Consider the following 23,238-nt stretch of genomic DNA (forward strand, 5'->3'; position numbering starts at 1 on the left):
GGCTTGCAATCTTTCAAAATGGTTATATTAGTATTCTTTCAATTAATTTTAACCTCAAATAAAATGATATGTTCCATTTGCATTTTCAGAAAATGAGCAAAATGCGATTTGTTCCAAAATCGGATCGCGAACAGTCGTAAGGTGTGCGGTGGCCTGAGAGTCCTGACTAAAAATAATTATATCTAATAAATAAAATAGAGTGGATTTACTGAGAAATGTACTGGAAATTTCAGTAAAATCTGATAACATATAACAAATTTATTGAATTTTAACATTCAGCAATATTTCATAAAAACAGTTATCTGCACACCATCATGAATATCCAATAGTTCGGCTGATGATATCTTGTCCGTACTTTCTTTTTTTTGGTTCATTTACATGAAATCATTATTTTTTACTATTTTCATACATGTGCATTTGATATTTCTTCCTCAAAATATACATGAAATCATTATATCGTATTTTCATACATGTATGTATGATATTTCTCCCTTGTAACAAAATGAGTTGCAGCAGTGATAATAAGTTGTCAATCCAGTTCTTTTACCCTGTGAACAAAATTTGAAAATATCATATAACAAAATACAAATGAATAAATGGGGATATGACATCATCATCTTGCTCATTGCCTATTTAATAATGTATAGAATTGTTTCACCATAATAATACAAAACTTTGAAATATCATTAATTTGTTATTCTCTGTCCAATATTTGTGTTTTCAGTGTTTTATTGTCTGATTTCACTTCATCTATCAAATCATATTATTTTTATGGAATGGGTCAAAAATATGCCTTTGTTTTATTACTTAACCTGCTTCACCTGACTTTCCCTCAATTCACCTTTATCATTAAACAAAAGAATGACATTATGTATAAAAATGATATTATTAATAGACCTTGTATAGGCAAGATCATGCTAATCGCTTTTATAGGACCTGATTTTAGTCTTGTAGCGTTTAACAGCATATTAGCATTTCAAGGGATGAATGCTGCAAGATCCCCATTTAATAATTTTTCTCACTTATATTTGAGTGCAGCACATTGTTAAATGCTTTGCTTAACCCTAATGCAGATTTTTTCCACAACCATTCCGCTGCACGAAAAGTTTTGACCACGCGGTTTGCTGATTTTTTACTTTCCTCTTGCTTGTCGTTTGAGACCAAATTGCGACACCCTGGTACATGGTTGCAAAATTACGCAACATTGTGTAAGTGCCAGAGAACAGCTGAAAAAGTCTGGCCTGGTTGGTTTACAGGAATTATTGATATGGGCTAGAATTCAAACTCATGACCTTCTGATTAAAAGGTGAGAGTCGGAACCACTAGGCCACTCCGCTTCCACTTTTAAACATTGCAACAATATCACTGTATCATAATAAAGTAATTACTGCTTGATGATTTTGTTTTATTTAGGTATTGTACCGAAGGTGCTTGGAGAAGAAAAGTTCTATGATGGATGTAAGACTGTCTTTGATTCTCTCCAGTATCCCAAGCTAAACAAACAGGTAAGTAGTTCATCCAATAATGAGAGATAATGGCCCGAATTGACAAAGATGGTTTTGAAAACCCACGGTTGAATCCATGGTTTATGCAGATTTCCTGTATAAATTACGCTTAATTTAGCGCGTATCGGGCGCGTGTATAAAAAATGTCCAATGCTGATGCACGCTTTTGTCACAGTGCACCAAATTGACGCCTGTTACCATGGTTAGATACAATATTTTATTCATGAGTCCACTGTTCGAAGAGTGGACTCATTACTTCAAAACAGTGGACTCATGGATATAATAGCGTGGATAACCACGGCAACAGGCGTCAATTTGGCGCACTGACAAAAGCGTGCATCAGCATTGGATATTTTTTAATATACGCAGTGAAATAAGCGTAATTTATACAGGAAATCTGCATAAACCATGGACTCAACCGTGGGTTTTCAAAACCACCTTCATGAATTCGGGCCAAATCGTTTGCATACACAATCAAAGTAGAAGGTATTTGACCCGTCATTGCCGCAAATCTCATTGAGATAAAATTTCTCCTGAGTGTAGATCATAGTTTGATGCAGTGATAACAATTATTTCTTGATCTATACTTGTTTATTACTTACAGCTATCATATACTCTCTTGGACATTGTCATCAAAGAAATCTTCCCAGAATTATCAGATTATCATTGTTTGTTGTAGTGATTACAATTATTTCTCGATCTATAATTTTTATTTCTCACAGCTATCATATATTCTCTTGGACATTGTCATCAAAGAAATCTTCCCGGAATTATCAGATGACGTGAGTATATTTAGATATACTTTCTACTAGTTTATTATTCCTTTGGCTATATCATCAAATGAACAATGTTGATTTTACAGTCATGCTATTATAATATATATTTTTTGCATTTCTGTTTTTTCATGACCATATTTCGGGAGCTCATGATAAAAAAAACATCAACACACCAAATTTTACATGAATAGGTTCAGGTGGCCAAAAGCACAAATGCCTATGTAGCCCCTATGATATCAATTACGCCATGGCTGGAATTATTAGCCCCATAGAAATCAATTGTACTGTTTGAAGCCATTTCATCATAGCTAAAAATGCAATTAATGGTTTTAAAAAAAAATACTGTAATGATAATGTTTTAAAATGACAACAAATATAAAATGTATTAAAAGTTGCAGTTGAGACATTTTACTGCAAGATAATGGGTGATTTCAAGTTTGGTGTCGGTGTTGAAAGCACTTTTAGCTCAACACCAGGGCCCCATCTTACGAAGGGTTACGATTGATCCAATCAACCACAAATATGGAAAGCCATTAATGACATCTAAAATGCACGTTTGCTTAGAATATTTTCTAGTTATGATATATATATTCGTATATTCGTATTTTTCTTGAAAATTTGGTGTGCTTCTCTTTGTTTACAAAGGAGAGTGTGCAAACTTCCTCAAGAAAAATTATGACATTGATGGATTTCCATATAATTGAGGTTGATCGGATCAATCGTAACTCTTTGTAAGACGGGGCCCTGGCCAGATTCGTCCCTCCATTAGATGTCTTGTAAGGTGTTAATTTTGACGTATATATTTTGATTATTTGACAGGATGACGCAGATGAGGAAGCCCCACAGTACCAGGAGGATCATTATGAGAAAGACTAAACTAAATTATACCATAGGGGGGTGTTGCAATCGATTGCAAATATTCTGTTGCAATTTTACAACTGATAAAGCAATTTTAACTGTAGCAAATCAGATTATACTCCATGTTTCAAGAAGCAGATAAGCAATCAATTTTGCAGTTAATTGCAAAATGTATGATTGATTTAGAGACCGAAAATAGGCTTTGCAATTGATCGCAAGTTTCTTGCAACACCCCATTGTCTGACAAATTTCTTCCCTGTATTTTAAAGGGAAAATTCACCCTGACAAAAAAAAATTATTGTAAAAATAGGAGAGAAAAAATAACACTGGTGAAGGTCTAAGGAAAGTCTATCAAGGCATAAAAAAAGTTATAATTCACTTGTTTACATTTGTAACATGGTATACGAGCAGGTTTCCCACATATCGTATGGTAAAAACATGAATGAAACATTTTCTCAGAAAATTGAAAATCGTTCTGTTGTGTCTTCTCTATATCAATCTACAAATCATTTCACACCAGCTCATGAAAGAAATAATAAAATGAGTAAAATCTCAAAGCATTGGAGATTTGAAATTTATAATTTTATATTATATATCATATGGGGCAGCAGGTCGCAAATGACTTCACAAATTAAAAACTTTAAATTCTAATAACATTCTTAATTTTTGACGGATTTTCCTCAACTCTTCACCCATATTTTTTATTATTTTTTTTTGCCATTTTTACAACAAACTTTTTGTCAGGGTGAACTTTCCCTTTTTGTTCAACAAACAAGCAAGAATTCAGCAATCAGTTGGTTTATGTTATCATTACTTGTTCGGTAATTGTTTTCATATTACAAGTATGTATAATAATTTTTTTGTGCAATGTTCAACATCCTATGGTTATTTTAACAATCTTTCTATGTACTAACGCTATGGATGAATAATGAAACATACTGATGAAAGTCAGCAGTTCTTTGTAGTGCAAGCCACTGATGTGTGGTGTATGGGCAATATGGGGGAACAAAATATACATGAGAAAGTTGAAATTATATCAATTTTCATTTCAGGTTTGAATTCTGAACTTTATATTGATTGGATATAATTTTTCCGAATTCGGGAAATATCCTGAAAATAACAGCTCAGTGTAGTCAACAATTTTTTGTTGTTGAAAAGTTCACCATGATTGGTACCATTACGAGGAATGAAAAAATGTCACTATTTCGTAATCTTTTACGGTGTGATGTGTTTAATATCAATGGCAGTTCTTAAAAAAATATGTAGCATCATCATTTTGGAGTAACCTCAATAGTTGTGTTAGAAACTGCTTATCTATTCTTCTCAGTCCATGACACGTTCACAAAACTTAGCAATGATCGTAGAACATTTTTCTACGATTTATTTCATTGACTGCAATGTACAATCGATTGTAAAAATGAAGCGTACGATTAATTGCTAACCTTTGTGTTACGGGACCCTGGTCTCTTTTTCGAAGATACTGTTTACTTCATCTTGCCAAGGTCAGGGGTTTTAATAAATAGAAAGAAATATTTTTTTGTTAGATGCAATACTCGGATTAAAAGAATTTATTAACAAAATTTGTGTAGGTTGTTAAGATGGATTACAATATAAAAAATAATGCATCACTGTGATTCATTATGAATGATATCTGTGACATTCATTTTACTAGAACGAGGACTTGGGAGAAGTTCTTAAGCCAATTCAAAAGAAATTATGGAGATCACAAATTATTAGTTGCTCTTGATATATTATGTTTTTATTCAGTATTACTGTTTATATTCTCAGTTGAGATAACAGTTATCGCCAGTCATCTGAAGTTGTATGCATAATAATTTTATGTCCGATTTAACTAATGATAATAATAATAAGACTTATATCGCACCAAATCCACTCTGTAGAGTGCTCAAGGCGCTTTTTAGGAAATTATAAAATTTATAATAATACATAAGACTTGTATAAATAATATTAAATAATAAATAATATTAATATAAATAATATATACCCTAACAGAAATTGTTACTTTGTTTTAAGAGAGCTGATAATAGTGCTAACATTAGAGTTCCTAGTAAGACGTGTGAAATGCAAGTTTATATGTATATATAGAGAATTATTCACTTGTATGTTCGGTGTACTGATTTAAAATGTACATTTTGTATAAAATCAAAGTTCTATATTGTGATTTGTCACAAAAAATTGGTACTGTATTGCATGGTATCTATGGATATTATACTAGATTTCATTATTGATTTTCAAATTGGAATACCATACAATCGGAAATGACACAAAAATGAGCATGTATCCATTTTAAATTTGTCAGGCTTTGAATCTTGGTGTCTTTTATTCAAATTGCACACACAGAGTATATGCTATGGCAGATATAATACAACAAAATATTCCATGGCATGTAAGATGGATCTCTCTAAAAAAAGATGAATGAAATACGATTTCAAGAAGGTTAAGGTGACAAGATAGCTCTGATGGGTGTTTCATAAAGCTGTTCGTAAAGTTACGAACGACTTTACGCACGACTGGAACCTGTTCTTGGGTCATAACTCAATTACATAGGGATGTCGCATAGCACAAGAAAGGATCACCAGTCATGCGTAAAGTCATATGTATCTTTAAACAGCTTTATTAAACACCCACCTGGACACTGTCAAGCTTGTAAAGCCTGACTGTCATTTCAGTCATGATCCTGGTCACTAAAGTGTTCATTACCTGCCGCCGCGCACAGAAAAATCAAGCCATAGAAGTCGTGTGTTGTGGACGGACGCCAGAAGTGGCGTCGCAGCACGCGCGACCCACTAGATAGAAATCAACTGCCAAACACGGTTCTGTGAGCGAGTGGATCCTGGTGAGATCCATGACCTTTTCTTCACAATCCAGAATTATTGTCACTTCAGTAGATTTTACTGTCGAGCAGCGAAGTATCTCTGTTTCAAGGAAAACCACTCCTTATCAATCATGTTTACATAAAGGAGTCACAAGTGGAATAAACAATATTGTAAATTAGCTCTTACCGATCATTTGATCCTCTGGGCCCTTAACACAAAGCTCAGCTATAGGCCAGTACGTTGTTCCATCATGCGCATGAGCAAAGGAAGGCCACTTGAACTCAAATGGCATGGTGGTCTGATACTCAATGAGATCAGCACCAACTTTGAGGTCTCCATTATCCAAATATTCTTTTGAATTGTGCTTTTCAGTAAATCCACTGGAAAGTTATTGTTACTGTGTCCGTTAGCAACTGGTATTTAATAGTAGGCCGAGTACATTGCAACATGCTAATGCATTCAACGTACAAATGCAACATATACAATTTCATTGATGCGCAATTCTAATCACCTGGTCTATATAATTTCTGCATCCTGCTATGTTTTTGTCTATCTTAATGGAAGAATTTGAACAAACCTGCCTGTTAGCTAACTACGAACTGGGGCCCTTTGCAGAAAGAGTTGAAATCAATTGCAACTCTAAAAATCATTTGCAACTTGATTTTCAACCAATCAACAGCACGCCTTTGGGACTTGCGATTGATTTTTGACTTGCGTTTAAATGCAACTCTTTCTGCAACAGACCCCTGGTCTATTGATAGTACAATGGATACATGTATGTATAATTGACTGCATATAAATCAATCACAAACACCATAGTGACTGGTCACTATTAACTTTTGTGATACTGGGCCCTGTGTAATGAAAGGTCTACTAAAGACCATAAAGATGTTTACTTGAAAATATAGAAATAAATCAACCACTCATGCATCCTTGTAGTTGTTTATATGTAGGGGGTGTTGCAAGAAAATTGTAATCGATTGCAAATCAATTTTAGGTCCAAATCAATCACAAGTCGTGCAAATTTACAACTGATCAGTGGTCTGCTTCTTGAATAAGAATAGATTTGTTTTAATCAAAATTGCGTAGACCAATTGATTGCAAATATTTTCTTACACCCCTTAATAAAGTGACACTTCCCATTCATGCAATTGAGGGGAGGTCATCAGAAATAATAATGGGCAGAACATCAGGACCCGACTGCATTAGTTATTAGTATAATAACTTTGCCATCTAATGGCAACTACCATGGTAACGCTGATCAACAGCCAATCAAAATCAAGGATTCCATGCAAGTTACCATTGCATGGCAAAGTTACCATAATGGTAGCTTTTAGGCAACAGGGCCCTGATGTATGTATGGCAAGTCATTTTATAATTTTAATCCTGTTAGTAAAATGTTATTGTCATGAAATAATTATTGTCATTTGGAAAAGGCAATTCTAGATTTTTTTTTAAAATGATTAAATAATAAAACAGCAAATGCTGGCTAAAACATTCTGGGGCCTGTTGCATATTAAAAAGAAAGAGTAACTTTGCAATCCGATGGTAACTTTTGTGGAATTCTTGATTCTGATTGGCTGTTAAGCATTACCATGATAGTAACTTTTGTACAACAGGGCCCTTGTAAGAAAGCCCCTTTACAGATGAGAGTGATCCATTTGTTACAGTTTTGTTGTCATGGTGTGCTTAATGTGTGATTTCAAGTTCAGTGTTGACCTATTGGTGTTTGGTGTTGGGTCAATTTTTACACGAGTATAACACCAAACATAAAATGAAGAGGGTCCTAAAAGTCAATGACTAGTTTTTGAGGTGTCAATAATGTGATCTGGATCAGTTTTACAAACTCAGAAAAGAGTTTGGAGCTCGGGGAAGCAATCAAAATTCCAACACTAACACCAATGCCAACACCAGATTTGAAATCATCCACTGTATAGACAAGATTAAAAAATGGGTGTCTGACTTCCTAGTTCACATATATTTTCTTGATTATATGTGATGCTACTTGTATACAAAGATCACATATCAAACTGTAAAAATACATTTCGGACGGTACGTGTGCGAAGGTACATACGATGCACATGGTGTCACGACATTAGCTCCTGCAACAATTGCTCTGGCCTATTTGTTAGGGTTGCAATAGAGTTTTTGTTAGGTTTTGGGTAGGGTATAGTGTTAAACCCAGGGTTGAAGTTGGTCATTCGATTAGTGTGTGGAATTTAGAGCAGAGCAATTGTCATGGAACCATTGCACATCCACCCTCCCGTTTGCTTGTGTACAATACAGAATATACAACAATCATGAAATTTGGACAATACAGAATATGCAACAATCATGAAATTTGTTATTTCATTTGCGAAAAAACAACACTCTCATCAACTGCAAATAGAATTTGAATACAAAATAGCACCTCTTGCTAATGAAGCAAAATAATTTTGTAAATATTCATTTCATTTAAGGAATAAAAATGTATTTCATATATAAATCTCACACTAGATTTGACTTTCTTTAGTGACAAGCTCACAATATGAAAGTACTGTAAATTCCATATGCTCCTTGCAATAGTATATTCAAACAACATAATAAATGTGCTCCTTCGACAAATGCTCGAGCATTTCATCAACATTTTTCATTCGACAAGCAAATGACAAATTTCCTCGATTTTGATAGCCTCTTGTCGAGGCCCTGGCGGCTGCTTCCCGAGCGAAGCGAGGGATTCCCTAATTCGCGAAGCGAATTAGGCCTGACGCGAGCCAGGGCCTCTTGACATCTGAACTGAATTATATATTCACGAGGAACGTCTTCCTAATGAATATACATGAGTCATGATATTACCGGTCACCGAGTAAACCAATGAAATGTCAGAGCTGTTTCGTTTTGGGTTCGGAATACTATATAGTATAGTAGTCCATTATTCTGCAGGGGATTCATTTAATTGCGGGACACTACTATTACTACTGGCCGTAACAGACCCATCACCGCCCCGAAACTTCCCGGGAGATACTGCTCAGCCGGTGGTCAGACTCGAGTCAACTCCCAGCAACTCCACCCCAGCTTCCCTCACTGCACTGCACAGGATAGATCAATAATCGACGCCCCGGTTCGACCGATGGAATCGCATGAAATATTAAATTTTTTCCATATCCTGTGCGTAGATTTACAAAGACATCTCGTCCTTTCAGTGCAGAGTTAATTTCATCGACTTGCAAATCCTTAAATCGGTCAATATTCAGCATTTTAGAGTCATATTCAGCGCTCTTTGATATTTCGTCGTCACTCTTCGCCAAGAATCCAAGGGTCGCCATTCAAGATGAGCTCATGAATATTTAATATGAAGTCATAGCAGCTCGCGCTCTCATTGGATGATTTTCACCGACCAGTTTTTGGTCGGTGAATTGGTAAAAACAATAAAAAACAAAAGAAAGTCGGTGAAATTCGGGTCAGATGTCAAGAGGCCCTGTCTCGCGGCGCTCTGCTTCGCTCTCTCCCTTCCTTTGCCATGTTCGCTCGGAAAGCAGCCGACAGGGCCTCGACAAGAGGCTACGATTTTGATTGCCTGAGCACCGTTACTGTGGCAACCATCAGATAAAACGGGAGTGTTTCACAAAGATTTAAGTATGACTTAGAGTCGCACTTAAATGTCTAGTTGCGCGTGGTATAAAAGACATGACCGTATTGGTCAGATCATGCCAAGAGGACGTGCACTACAGCGTATTGATCAATAAGATTGCACGTTGCATATCATGTACGTGTCGGCATTTAAATGCGACCCACATGACCCCCAAGACTTGTTGGACATAAAATGTCCAAGTCGCTCCCTTTGGTATAAGATGTAGAGTGAGGTTTGTGGTTTATGGCGAGGGATAGTGTTAAATCCAGGGTTGAAGTTATCCATTCAATTAGTATGTGGAATCTTTAGCAATTGTCGCAGGAGCAAATGTCACACAGATTATCTTATCGCCAAAAACATGACAGATAATGTATACACTCATCAAATAGAACCAAATGTAGAGGGTGCTTTAAAATTCTGCATAACTTTAGCACAGATGAAATGAGACACACATTCCTCATACATCCTCCGTTTGAATAATAGTTCAAGTTGTGAAAATTACAATTCTGAAAGTTTTGATTTTAAAAATCATACATAATACTGCTATGTAGTTTGTTTAAGATAAACCCACTGGTTCTCAACACAAGGGAGTGTTGCATGAAAAGGGTTTTCAGTGATTTTCAAAGACAGCTGTTACAAGCTAATGAAAATCCTTGCATCTGATTGGCTGAGGGCAAATTAGTCAGTGAAACTCACTAAAAGTGATGACTGGGTGTCACTTCATTGTAATATCAGAAACTTTATTCATGAGACGATCCTTCAATATCATGAAAAAAATCCCTCAATTTAATTTATCGGTATGCCATTGCACTGTTTTGATGTTTTTCTATGGTCGGTCTATGTCCTTCCCGACCTCTGCCTCCCATGATCCTTTGAGGAGATGTATTTTCAATGAGATGCTAAGATGGGCCGCATTCTTACACGCGTCATAGTCTAGCGATCTCAGACCCACTTGATCAAGGTATAGTTCTTCTTGCCTGCAGAAGAAAAAGAACAAGATCGGTTTTATAAAAGAGAATCAAAAATAAAAATCTTTAGAAGTAGAAATTATATGTCGACATTCGAAATTCAGTTGTATTTTTATGGTCTTCAGTGTGACTATATGAAGGTTTATTGTTATCAAACGACTAGGAATTAATACATTTCAGATCGTTTAAGAAAAAGTGCAATACCATATTTCATTGATTTACTAAATTCTGAATAAATTTTTACTTTCATAGCCTTGAAATCAACTCAAATTTTTGCCATTGTTTTAGTCTCCATTTCAATCCAATTAATATTTGAATTTTTAATTGTCCAATATTCATCACTTTTTAATATTGTATTTACATAGTTTTTTCTACATTCTATTTTATTACATTTAATGAATTTTTATGTACACTTGCTCTTTAAAAATTATTTATTATCTATGTACATCACAAATCCTTACATGTACCTGTTTAAATTATATTGTAATTGTTGCTTTTACCCATGTACATGTACATGTATGACTTGTGAACATTTTATTGTAAACATGCTAATTTCAGCCTTCTGCCTGTGTAACATGTATTGTTTTTATATGATATAAACCATGATTGAATTGAATTGAATTTCAGGACATGACATTCAGCATTGAGGGTTTTCTTTCTGACAAGCATTAAATGATAATATATATATATATAGTATAATATAATTAATTGTATTTATATAGCACTTAATACATTGTGTAATGCTATTTAGACCAATCAGCATACAGTATGATACGTATGTGCCACGGTTGAGACCCCCATTTTCAGCCAAAATTTCCGTTCCAGAGCATCACCAATTCTGAAAGCCATAGAAATTCCTCTTTTTTCCCGTTCCGGAGACCCTCAAATTTGCGATTTCTTGTTCCAGTGCGCACCCATCATGAAATACTCAGCTTATCGGAGCGGCAAGCTCGATCGACACAGTGCCATAATGCCGGGCCACCGAAGCTCCCCGCAGCTAGCTAGTGCTAGTCCGATATGAATCTAGCAAGACGCGCGCACGTTTTTACATAGCCGCTACCACACTATGCCTACGATCTAATGAGTTCTGGAGACTCAATTTTGTGATGTGGTCAGTTCCAGAGCATTGCATTTTTAGCAATGGTTGATCCAAGAGCCATTACTGGGACCCCCATTTTGAAGACTAAGATTTAGTTCCAGAGCCCCCGACCCCCCGACTTTGGTGCGGCACATAGGTATCATGTTATAAGTTGAGTAGCACCCCCCCCCCCCCCCCCCCCCCCCCCCGGTCCCAACCCAACCCAATGCAATCTTTCTTTTTATCAAAACAGCATTCATGAAAGTCAAAGTGCAAACCAACAATTATTTCAGAGCATTCGTTTGAAGCAGATGGAAAGACTTACCTATTCTCAGAAGAGTCACATTATTGCTGAGGATGTGAAGGCCTTTCTGAAGTACCTCATGGGGATTGGTGATCCTCTGTTGATTGACATAGAGTCCACCATCTTCAATGATATCTAGACCTCGATCTGCAAGAAAATAAATATTTCACAAACAATATTAACTCTGCCCGCCATGGACATGATCCAACTCTGCTACACTAATTCTAGGGTGCGACCGTTAGAGGGGTTTTGGGTGGACAATGCTAATTCAATTCACAATAACTTGATTGATTTGGTGTAAAGAAAAGCTTTGTCTGTACACTATACAATGCGATGCACACATCACTATGGTGTATGCATTTATGTACAACAGACTTCATAATGCAATCTGAACGTAACATGAATGACATGTGACTTAGAGTCAAAGTTGGCAGTCCGCTGTATTTAACTCTAGTCGAACAAAGAGGGAAAAGATTTAATGAGGTATCCTTGGGCAAATTTCACAATGAAAAATTACATGGTCGGACTCGTCTTAAAGGAAAGATTCCTCTTTTAAAGACTACATAGATTCTTGACAACAAGATGGGATATACACCTCCATCACCGCCAGACCAAAAACCTCTGTCACACCTAACTTCTCATTGCTCAAATAATCACCCCCCCCCTTGCAATTATCATGTTTAATTGTTTGTCTGTTAGTCACCTTTTGATAGAGCCCCTGAAGCGACGGCAACTTGATGGACGGTGAGACCGGGTTCCAGCATGATCTCCACCAATCCTGCCCCTTGGAATAGCTGGCTCACTTCCTCATAGCTCAACTTCTCTAAGGCACCACGGTCAGAGCTATACAATGCCTCGGTCAATCTTCTGGCCTTATTTAAGCCTTCCTCTACAGAAAAAGAAGGAGATAATAGCATGGAATTATTAGTATGATGTCTGTAAAAGGCATGTGATGCTTAATAAATATGAAGTATTCATAAAGTGTTGAATGTAAAAGTGATAGATACATAAACAAATAGTTGAAGAGTTGAATCATAAGACTGCTGTGAATTACAGGAAAGGGTTACAGCTTATAAAATAACATCGATGTAAGCCTACACAAAGTTATATTATGCAAGATAGAAGAATACCAGAAATAGATGAAATCGTGGGGAGGGATTATCTAACAAATTACAGATGGGATAAAGCAACAAATAGCATAATATACTCTGATTTATTACTGATTAAAGAGGTGGGTTTTGAATCTAGTCTTAAGAATGCTAATGTCGTATGTACCTTTGTACAATTGAAACCTCTTTTGAGAATACTATTAGTTACACCCTGCTTGTTCACTTAATACAGAAAATATCTACGTTCTGGTTTCATATTCCATGAGGCCAGAGGTTGAATGGAATATGGAACCAGGGGAGCGTTTCATCAATATTTTCATCCGACAAGTTGTCAGATCTGACATCTTTCCATGATTTTGATTGGCTGAGAGGCACTGTTCCTATGGTAACTGTCGGATAAAATGGGACTTGTCGGATAAAACGTCCGACAAGTCCCTTCATAAAACGCCCCCCAGAACATAGATATTTCCTGTATTTCGTAAGAACAAGCAGGATGTAACGATTTTATCTCTCTAAGTGTCTCTTTATATTATTGCAGAATAGGGAAAATCAATGGAATAGAGCTAAAAAGAATTGCAAAACCCTGTATTTTGAGAGTGAATTTTAAAAGGAAGTCATTCACGATATCACAATGATCACAGTAAAAAGAATGCGCGTTTTTGCCATTGAAATTGATGCCCAAATAGTAGTGCGCAGCGCGTTGCTTGAATACGCCATACGCACGTAATACGGCCTCATATTACGTGGTTGAAATCAGCACTGGGCATGCGCGTAACAATGAAAACAACATTAAAACAACAACAGCTCAACACCAAACAGGTAATATGGGCTCATATTACCTGTTTGATATGGGTTTGTCTCACAAACAAATCAACCAATCAGATTACAGAATCCATGAGAAATATGGCCCACTAAGAGATAAAGGCCAATATCAGGCTGAAAATCTCACCCTCGGACTGATTTGTAAAGCTGCCCATCTTATGCAAAATACTCCCCAAGTTTTAACATTATGAGAATGCGTTTCCTATAACCCCTAAACCAAAGAATGAAAATATTGAATTGACCACTCAGATGCTTGTCACAAATGAGAATTCTAATTCAACAAAGATCGTACTTCAACTTTAGGTGATGGGTATCAAGATAAAGAATCTGTCTAAACACACAAGATAGGGTCACCAGTCATGCACACAATTGTGTGTTGCTCACAGAGAGCTATATAAAAACAAGTGGAACGCCTCTGGCAGTCTCGCCTGCATTACGCGATTTAATATAGCAGCAGTGCTAACTTTGAAAACTACTATAAAATAATCATTCACAAAAACACCATTCATATAATGACATAATACCACGTTCATTGACCATAAATGACATTTGAACGGTGACTTAAGACTTGTCAACTACACCCATGTCCACATTTCATTCACTCTATCCATAAACTTTCAAAGTTATGATGGCAATTCAACAATTACCCCAACATGGCCTAAGTTTATTGACCTTAACTGACCTTTGACCTTGGTTTTGTGACCTGAAACTCACAGGGGATGTTCAGTGATACTAGATTACTCTTATATCCCAAGTTTTATGAACTAGATCCATTAACTTTCAGAGTCAGGATGGTAATTCAACAAATACCCCTAACACGGCCAAAGTTCATTGACCTTTAATGACCTTTGACCATGGTCATGTGACCTGAAACTCGTACAGGATGCTCAGTGGTACTTGATTACTCTTATGTCCAAGTTTTATGAACTAGATCCATAAACTTTCAGAGTCAGGATGGTAATTCAACAAATACCCCCAACTTTGCCAAAGTTCAATGACCCTAAATGACCTTTGACCTTGGTCATGTGACCTGAAACTCAGGCAGGATGTTCACTAATACTTGATTAACCTTATGTCCAAGTTTCATGAACTAGATCCATAAATTTTCAAAGTTATGATAGTAATTCAACAAATACCCCCAACTTGACCAAAGTTCATTGACCCTAAATGAACTTTGACCTTGGTCACGTGACCTGAAACTCGAGCAGGATGTTTACTAATACTTGATTAACTCTATGCACAAGTTTCATGAACTAGGTCCATATACTTTCTAAGTTATGATGTCATTTAAAAAACTTAACCTTCGGTTAAGATTTTGAAAATAATTCTCCTAACATGGTCTAAGTTCATTGACCCTAAATGACCTTTGACCTTGGTCATGTGACCTGAAACTCAGGCAGGATATTAAGTAATACTTGATTAACCTTATGTTCAAGTTTCATGAACTAGGTCCATATACTTTCTAAGTTATGATGTAATTTTAAAAACTTAACCTTAGGTTAAGATTTGATGTTGACGCCGCCGCCGTCGCCGTCGGAAAAGCGGCGCCTATAGTCTCGCTCTGCTATGCAGGCGAGACTAAAAACCTGTTGAGATTTTATTATGATCATTATTTCATTTATTTGGATCGAGGGCATGAGATGATATTCAAAGAGGAATATTCTGCATGTCAAAAATAATAATAATAACAATGAAGGTCTTTGAAAACACATGTATGTAATTGTGTATTGTCTGATAAAGGACTCACCCCCATGAACTAGCAGAAGAACTTGTTCTGCAAGCAACCTCTGGGCTTTTCTTTTCTCTGGTTTGGCCTAAAAGTTAGATAAACAAGAATATTGATAAATGACAATCAGAAATAAATCATGTAACATCTTCCTCTTAAAAATAAAATCTTCTGCAAACTTTTAAAATTATTAAATCTTCTGCACTCTTGAATAGAGTAAATACATGTAATTAAGCATTGAAACCATGGGCCCTGATATACTACTTAACATAGCTGAATCAGTGATTAACTACCATTTTTGTTAACAATAACACAAACATGGTACAAGATGTCAAAAGCGAGAAATTAAAATTTGGCACTTCCTTTGAAACTAAGGATGTCATTACCACAGTTTGATTTAGGTATAATATAGCAAATACCACCCCAAAATCAACAATAAGTCACCAAAAATTAACTTTGCGATTTTAATAAAAATTGAAAAAAAAACATCATAAGCTTGAAAATGATATACAGTGCGTCCCACAAAAAACGAAACCGAGATTTATCGATGATTTATCATAACTTAATCACAAATACAATAGACAAATGACCTACCATTTTAAAGCTTAGAATCTCCTCTTTCATCTGAAATTACTAAGATTATTTCTCATTCACGCATGAGTGAGCAAAAACAATTTGAAAAGGGGATACCAAAAAGTCACTTGGCGGGCCGTATCTGGGTTTTAAAAAGAAAACCACATTTTTAAAAAGTTCAATATCTGCTCTTTAATTTGATACCTCAATTACAGAAAATGGTCAAGAAATAACAAAGTTCTGGTTATTTGAAATAAGACTTGAATTTCAATAATTTCATAAAATGAAGAGGTTTTACAGGCTAGCGTTCAAACTCACTCGACACTCCGTTTTGTTGACGATCAGCCATGCATCAAGTCTTTTGTTACCATGCGATAGCTTCAGTGGGAAACCGGTTAAAACACGTTTATTAATGAAATTATGGAAATACAAGCATTGTTTCGAGGGATCATAACTGTTTTACTACTTGACCATTTTCTGTGATTTAGGTATCAAAGAAAAGAGAAGATATTGAACTTTTTAGTCATGTGATGATCTTTTTGAAATTCAGATACCCCCCGCCAAATGAGTTTTTGGCATCCTTTCTTCGAATTGTTTTTGCTCAATCATGCGTGAATGAGGAATAATCTAAGTAATACCAGATGAAAGAGGAGATTCTACGCTTTACATTGGTAGGTCATTTGTCTATTTCATTTATGATTAAGTTATGATAAATCATTGCTAAATCTCGGTTTCGTTTTTTCTGGGACGCACTGTATAATAAAAACAAAATGATTACCAATAACCTGTACTTGACTGAATGTAGAATAAATTCAGTGAGAACTTCAAGAGAAGTTTGACATTCTGGATTCACTCAAGCACAAAACGTGCATACTGTGCAATCCCTGTAAAACTTCCAAGCAGTCTGAAAACTTGTGTTTAACATTTCAATATTACAAGATTAAATGCATAATAACTTACTGGGTATATGCTAGATGTTTCATAATAATATTACACTCACCTTATGTTTTCTGATGACTGCATCAATATCTTGAAGAGGAAGGAAGGTAAAAAGCTTCAAGGATTTTTCCACATCATTGTCATGCATTCTGATGAAATACTAGAAAAATAAAAAAACAAAATAAATTCTCTATAAATCTTTCATATCAAGAGTTTCTTTCTTAGTACATGTGTCCATATCTTTGACAAGAATTCCCATGCTAAATGCGCTATATATGTTTTTCATGGCGACTTTTCCGCAATCCCCACGGTTATTTTCAATGATGAAATGTGAGAATTGAAATGAAAAGCTGTTGATGGGCTTCCTGCAGGAAAGCTGTGGTTCTGAAAGCTTTATATTGTATAAGCAATTCGGTGGATTCACAATACGGTATGCCATCTATCAGTTGCAGAGGACAGGCCAATATTCGCAATGCCTTATGGGAGAAGTCGACATCTGCTGCGCGCTAGTACATGCATGCATAGGTGGCGGAAGCGGGGGGGGGACCACCCTAAAATTTATGTTGATAACATTTTTTTTCTTTTTTTTTTCCTGCGTCCCCCTAAATTCATGTAGAACCCCCCCCCCCCCAATTTTTGTGGTCCACCCTTAAATTTTTGTTGATGACCTTTTTTTTTTTTGCTTGTCCAATTTTTTACCTGTGTCCATCCAAAAATTTCAAAAGGACCCCCGCTAAATTGTTTGGCTTCTGCCGCCAATACAATATGCTGCGCTGGCCAGCTTGCATAAGATTATGCTGTTTACCAGGGTCCAGGTGGGAGAGAAATTTGCCACATATTTATTTGGGAAATTTAAACCATTTCCTGTGAATTCTTCATCCCCATTTGCCATATGTATTTTCCTTTTTAAAGCATCATGGTCACATTACACTGTGCGCTGCCTGCGCGAGATGTCGACCCCGAAGTTAAACATTGACCTGTCTGCTGCAACGGATAGATGGCACACCGTATTGTGAATCCACCAAATTGTGAGATGTTTTGTTTTCTCATATTGATTTTTATTAAGTCAAAAAAGTTAAAATGCTATCAACCACTTATTTCCTGATCATATCAGAAATGATAGTGTGCAGATATGATATCCCACAGAAACACATTTTATTTACATAACACACGTTTTTAATGGGTCAGAAAATGGATATTATCACCTTATTCCATCTCCTAAAAACATTAAATGGATCAAAGTCTATTTCCTTAAAACTTCTCTTTTAGAAATTGAAAGTTGGTTTTGACAAAATCCCAGATCTCTACATCTAGCAGGCTCTGAAAAAAAGTTACATAGTTTACATAATAATGAAGTTGGTTTTAACAAATTCTGAATCTCTACATCTAAGAAGGCTCTGATAAATGTAAAATATCAAATACACTTCAATCCAAGAAAGTAGCATATTAAAAGGTAAAGGTGAAAACTAGTTATTATGATTCTTGAATTTAAATGTATGGATGTGCAAAATTGTTACGCAAGCCTGCATATGGTATAGAAAGGTGAAAGTGCAAAGCCTTATATTCATGTTCTTGTGTTCCATGTATGAAATATTTACAAACCCTAGACTGCTTTATATGTGTTGCATCTTTACCTGATAGAGGTCAAACTCTGACGTTTTATCACTGTTAATCCATACTGCATTACCAGCTGTTTTACCTAATTTGTCTCCAGTTGAACTTGTGACTAATGGAATAGTCAGACCTGTGAAATAATGCAGAAAGGAGGTCATGTGATATATTTCAGCCAATCATATGATTAGGAACCATATCATCTTATAAATGTGATGAAAGGATGATTTTTTTTTTTTTGCAATTCAGTCTCAGACTAAGGTTTGCTTTATATTTACATCATAACAGTAAGATTAAACACGAATATATGCCGGGGTAATATAGGAGCACCTTGAACACCAAGCCAGGTGGATACGTGTGCTATACAAATCCTATATTATTATTATTACATACCATTTGAATTTTTATCTTTATTTTTATGTATATTTTTGAAGAAGTTATCCTGCCCACGCATGCGCAGTCAATAATCACAGCTTCAAATGTGGCTACTTAAAGGGGAAGTTCACCCTGACGAAACTTTTGTTGTAAAAAAAGCAGAAAAAATAATAAAAAATATTGGTGAAGGTTTGACGAAAGTCCATTAAATACTAAGAAATTGATTACAATTTGAAGTTTTTGATTTCCGATGTCATAAACAAGCAGCTACCCCATATGTAATATAAATATAAAATGCATACATTTAATTTTTAATGGTTCATAATGACTTATTTTTTATTTTCTTTTTAGGAGCACGTGTGAAATTATTTGTGTATTGATATACTGATGGTACAATAAGAACCATTTTTAATTTTCTGAGAAAATGACATTTCATTTTTTTTTTATCACACGATGTGTAGCAAAGCTCCTTGTGTATGAGATCAAAAATCAAATCATTAAAATTCTAATAACTTTTTTGTTCTTTGATGGATTTTCCTCAAACCTTCAGCGATATTTTCTATTATTTTTTCTGCTAGTTTTACAATAAACTTTTTGTCAGGGTGAACCTCCCCTTTAAATGAGTAAGAACATGAGATCTTACACCAGAATCTGAAAGTTTGGTAGGTAAGGAGAGAATGTAATAACTTCGTCATAAACATTCATAAAACAAATATCAAACTTCAAACAGTTAGTTATTGTATAATATAATCTTTTATTTCATATTTCCTTGGTCGTTATTTCATGAGATTTTGAAGCCCAGTAGGAAACACCAGCATATATGTCAATACACAAATAGCGAATAGACATGAGTGCTATGGTGTGAGATTTTGCACGAGGTTAAAGAAAGATGCTCTATTCAACGAGGCGTTAGCCGAGTTGAATAGAGCATCTCTTTCTTTCACCGAATGGGAAATCTTGCACCATTGCCAGAATATGAATATTCGCCATTTGTGTTGTACAATGCCTCAGAATCTAGCGAAAATTGGAAAAACAAGAGTTTTTCCCTGCAATAATCTATGAAAAGGGAGCAAACATAATATTGAAAGCGAAAAGCAAAATCCCACAAGCGCACGTGACCTTGGGCAGCATTGCGCATTTAGCCAGCAAGCTATACACGTATTGCACCTTCATTTTTACTGAGCGCAACAAATTAAATCATATTGTGACGTCACTTCCTAAAGCCGTGCAACGGTACATTTTGGATGGTACGTCATGTGTGCAACGGTACAAATGTTTGACATTCAGCCTCCCATTTGCTCGCGTACAACAAGCTATGTAGGCGTTGTACAACATTAAAATGTACATGCAATTACCAATGTCTCACCATACTTTGTGGCAATAGATGTTCTCTACACAAGGAACAACTTATTCCACATACATGTTCATTCCATGTATACGGCATTATAACAATCCCAAGGACATTGTTAATATCTGTTTCATTTCAGTTAATTGACATCTGGTTTCCTAATGCCAGTTCAAAAGTTCTGTATCACTAGTGTAGAGCATGATCTTCTAACACTGCCTGGGAAAAGTTTATATTGTTTTGAATAGGCTTTCTATAAACTTTATGAAAGTTTTTTTCTGATGGCCATCCTGCTCAAGCTAGGATCTGGTCCAATGAAAGCACTGCCTTGGCAGCTGCAGAAGTTCAAACGTCATCTTGGGTGCGTTTCATCAACATTTTTGTCTGAAAAGTTGTCGGATCTGACAACTTTCCTTGATTTTGATTAGCTGAGATGCAATGTTACTTTGGTAACTGTCGGATAAAACTTGTACTGTTTTATACGATAGTTACCATTGTAACAGTGCCTCTCAGCCAATCAGAATCAAGGAAAGTTGTCAGATCTGACAACTCTTTTAATCTGACAACTTTTTCCGCCACAGGTCCAGTTCTTTATTGTGTACTTTCCAAAAGTAATCATCATACCTCTTAGAGTCTTTTAACATGATAAAACGATCCGTGTGACTCACCATAAACGTCATTGCCAGTTGTTCTTCTAATGAGATCATGACCCGACATCATATTACCCAGCTGATCTGTACCTCCAATCTGATAACATAAGAAGTAAAACATATAAAAATCAGTTCATTAATGTTTCAGAGATTTGAATGAAACTATAAATCAAGATGGAAATGTTTTTTCAAAATATTCTCTAAACAAATGCAGATATAAGATTTGTTTGATTGGGTGTACTAAACAAGAGCGTGAAACTGTGTGGGTGTAATGGATTCAAAATTCTTGTTCCACTACCAAAAAAAACCAAGTAAATCAAAAGGATATAGTGCAAGACCTAAATATCTTTTTGCACAAAATAAATTCAACCTTGATTAATAAATGAGTGTGTAAAAAGTCATAAGCCTGGAATATTCAGTATGTGAGTTCAAAAATTCCTTAATTCAAAATTCCACTTACCTGTATATTACATCCATATTGTTCGTGTAAGTGTAAGAAGTCATAGGCCTGAAATATTTGGTAGGTGAACTCAGAGAAACTCATACCCTCTGGGCTGCTTAGTCTCGTCTGGACACTGAAAAAAAAGTAAAAAGTAAAATTTGACATAAGAAATAATTTTTACAAACACAAGATCCTTAAACCTTTTTAAGGTACACCTAATAATGCTAACACATTTCACAGACACTAATTTCATTTGTATGAGATGTCACATTTTTGTGGGTCTTGACAAAAAGCTTGCATATGCCTTAGTTTGTACAATGATTTACTATGTTACCCTTCATGACAATTACTTTAGAAGTAAAAGTACACTACATTTCTAAAAATATATGCTTTCGTTTTTATGTGAGGTGAAAATAAATGAATTAAATGTAACCAATTACTGAATTTCACTCACTCAAAATCAAATCAAACATTATACATGTAATAACGGATTATCACTAAGAGCAATAATATATAGTAAATAATAGTATCCTTTATTTTTATCAATTTGATGATAAATTGATGAATGAACAGAATGAATGGGTTATCAACTAAGCTTGAGTTTTGAAAAACTGTCTACTATCAATAAACAATAAGAAAAGTCAAATAAAATGAATTGTTTATAAGTACTTTAGTTAAAACCCAAAGTTAAACTAACATTATGTAAAAAAAAAAATAGATCACTAAAAAGGAGTAGACTTGTGTATACCAGGGTTCCCACAGTCATGGAAAATCCTGGAAAAAATTGTGGTCATGGAAAGTCAGGGAATTTGGAAAATTTGTGAAAAGTCATGGAAAAGTCATGGAATTGCATTTACCTCTTGGCTATGGCAGCTTTCCAGTTTGTCGTGTCTTGCAACTCTCATACTCTGTAATCATACTCTATTATAATTGGTGTTCATGATTTCCATTTTTCCCGGTTTTGTGACATCCCAAATTCTACACGAGTCCTGAGACGTCACAGGAAGTCATGGAAAGCAGCAATTTAGTCATGGAAAAGTCATGGAATTCTGTTTTCAAATTTCTGTGGGAACCCTGGTATACTCAATTGACTGAACATTCCATTGGTGTAAAGTACCTTACTTTTAATTCATGTCCATTAAATTATGATAGTTTTCAACAAATTGAGGTAAAAACATCATCTATTTATTTCTTACTGACATGTCACAAATTTCATATCTAGATGATAAGCTTACCTCTGTCTTGAAAGCATGGAGCCCATTCTGAAGAAGCGACCATACGTCGCTAAGAACTGCACTAGGTTTTCTGATTCATACCACTCCTGGTTATTCATTATTCTATTAAAACAAAGACAAAATATTTGTGATATTCATATAAAAAATTGTGAAAAATGAAGTCAATATGTTGATTAAGTAATATCTGTGATTGTTATTCTTTTATCAGTCCTTTAATCTCGATAAATTATTTCAATAGAGCAAGGCCACTTTTCTACACAGGGCATATTTTGAAAATACACCACATCTGAAGGGTCAAATTTACCCTCCACCAGTAAAAACCTGGTCTCAAATAGCCGAGTATACTTATCATCCTTTTTAATAAAAATAAAACTTTTAGGAAATTAGAATCTTGACACTTAATGGCCCCTCATAATTAATATAGGGGAAAAACATGTTCACAATAATTATAAAGAGTTCACTTGGACTATATGAT

General features: G+C 35.3%; 2 protein-coding genes across 6 annotated transcripts in view; one reads left to right on the plus strand and one right to left on the minus strand.

The window, feature by feature from the left end:
* The window catches only part of LOC129269038 (sorting nexin-14-like), a 45,430-nt gene extending 40,361 nt beyond the window's left edge, over positions 1–5,069 (plus strand). Inside the window, exons 29-31 of the mRNA XM_064105219.1 lie at positions 1,414–1,505; positions 2,228–2,287; positions 3,101–5,069. Coding sequence (XP_063961289.1) covers positions 1,414–1,505; positions 2,228–2,287; positions 3,101–3,157 — 209 coding nt within the window. The 3' untranslated portion in view covers positions 3,158–5,069. The remainder of the gene's footprint in view (positions 1–1,413; positions 1,506–2,227; positions 2,288–3,100) is intronic.
* Positions 5,070–5,461: 392 nt separating this feature from the next.
* LOC129269797 (tyrosine--tRNA ligase, mitochondrial-like) overlaps positions 5,462–23,238 on the minus strand; it is a 35,576-nt gene continuing 17,799 nt past the window's right edge. Inside the window, exons 5-14 of one of the 5 annotated variants that reach the window (XR_010294766.1) lie at positions 22,764–22,865; positions 21,547–21,661; positions 21,105–21,183; positions 18,740–18,849; positions 17,167–17,265; positions 15,615–15,681; positions 12,640–12,825; positions 11,958–12,083; positions 9,906–10,563; positions 5,462–8,661 (exon numbers count right to left, since the gene is read on the minus strand). Coding sequence is in view for 1 of the 5 variants with exons in the window: in XM_064105220.1 (XP_063961290.1) it covers positions 10,529–10,563; positions 11,958–12,083; positions 12,640–12,825; positions 15,615–15,681; positions 17,167–17,265; positions 18,740–18,849; positions 21,105–21,183; positions 21,547–21,661; positions 22,764–22,865 (919 nt within the window). In the remaining 4 variants the exon portion in view is untranslated. Of the gene's footprint in view, positions 10,564–11,957; positions 12,084–12,639; positions 12,826–15,614; positions 15,682–17,166; positions 17,266–18,739; positions 18,850–21,104; positions 21,184–21,546; positions 21,662–22,763; positions 22,866–23,238 lie in introns of all 5 variants that reach the window. The other 4 variants (XR_010294765.1, XR_010294767.1, XR_010294764.1 and 1 more) reach the window with 4 other exon arrangements.

Source organism: Lytechinus pictus, chromosome 10, assembly GCF_037042905.1.
Source record: "Lytechinus pictus isolate F3 Inbred chromosome 10, Lp3.0, whole genome shotgun sequence".
NCBI lineage: Eukaryota > Metazoa > Echinodermata > Echinoidea > Temnopleuroida > Toxopneustidae > Lytechinus > Lytechinus pictus.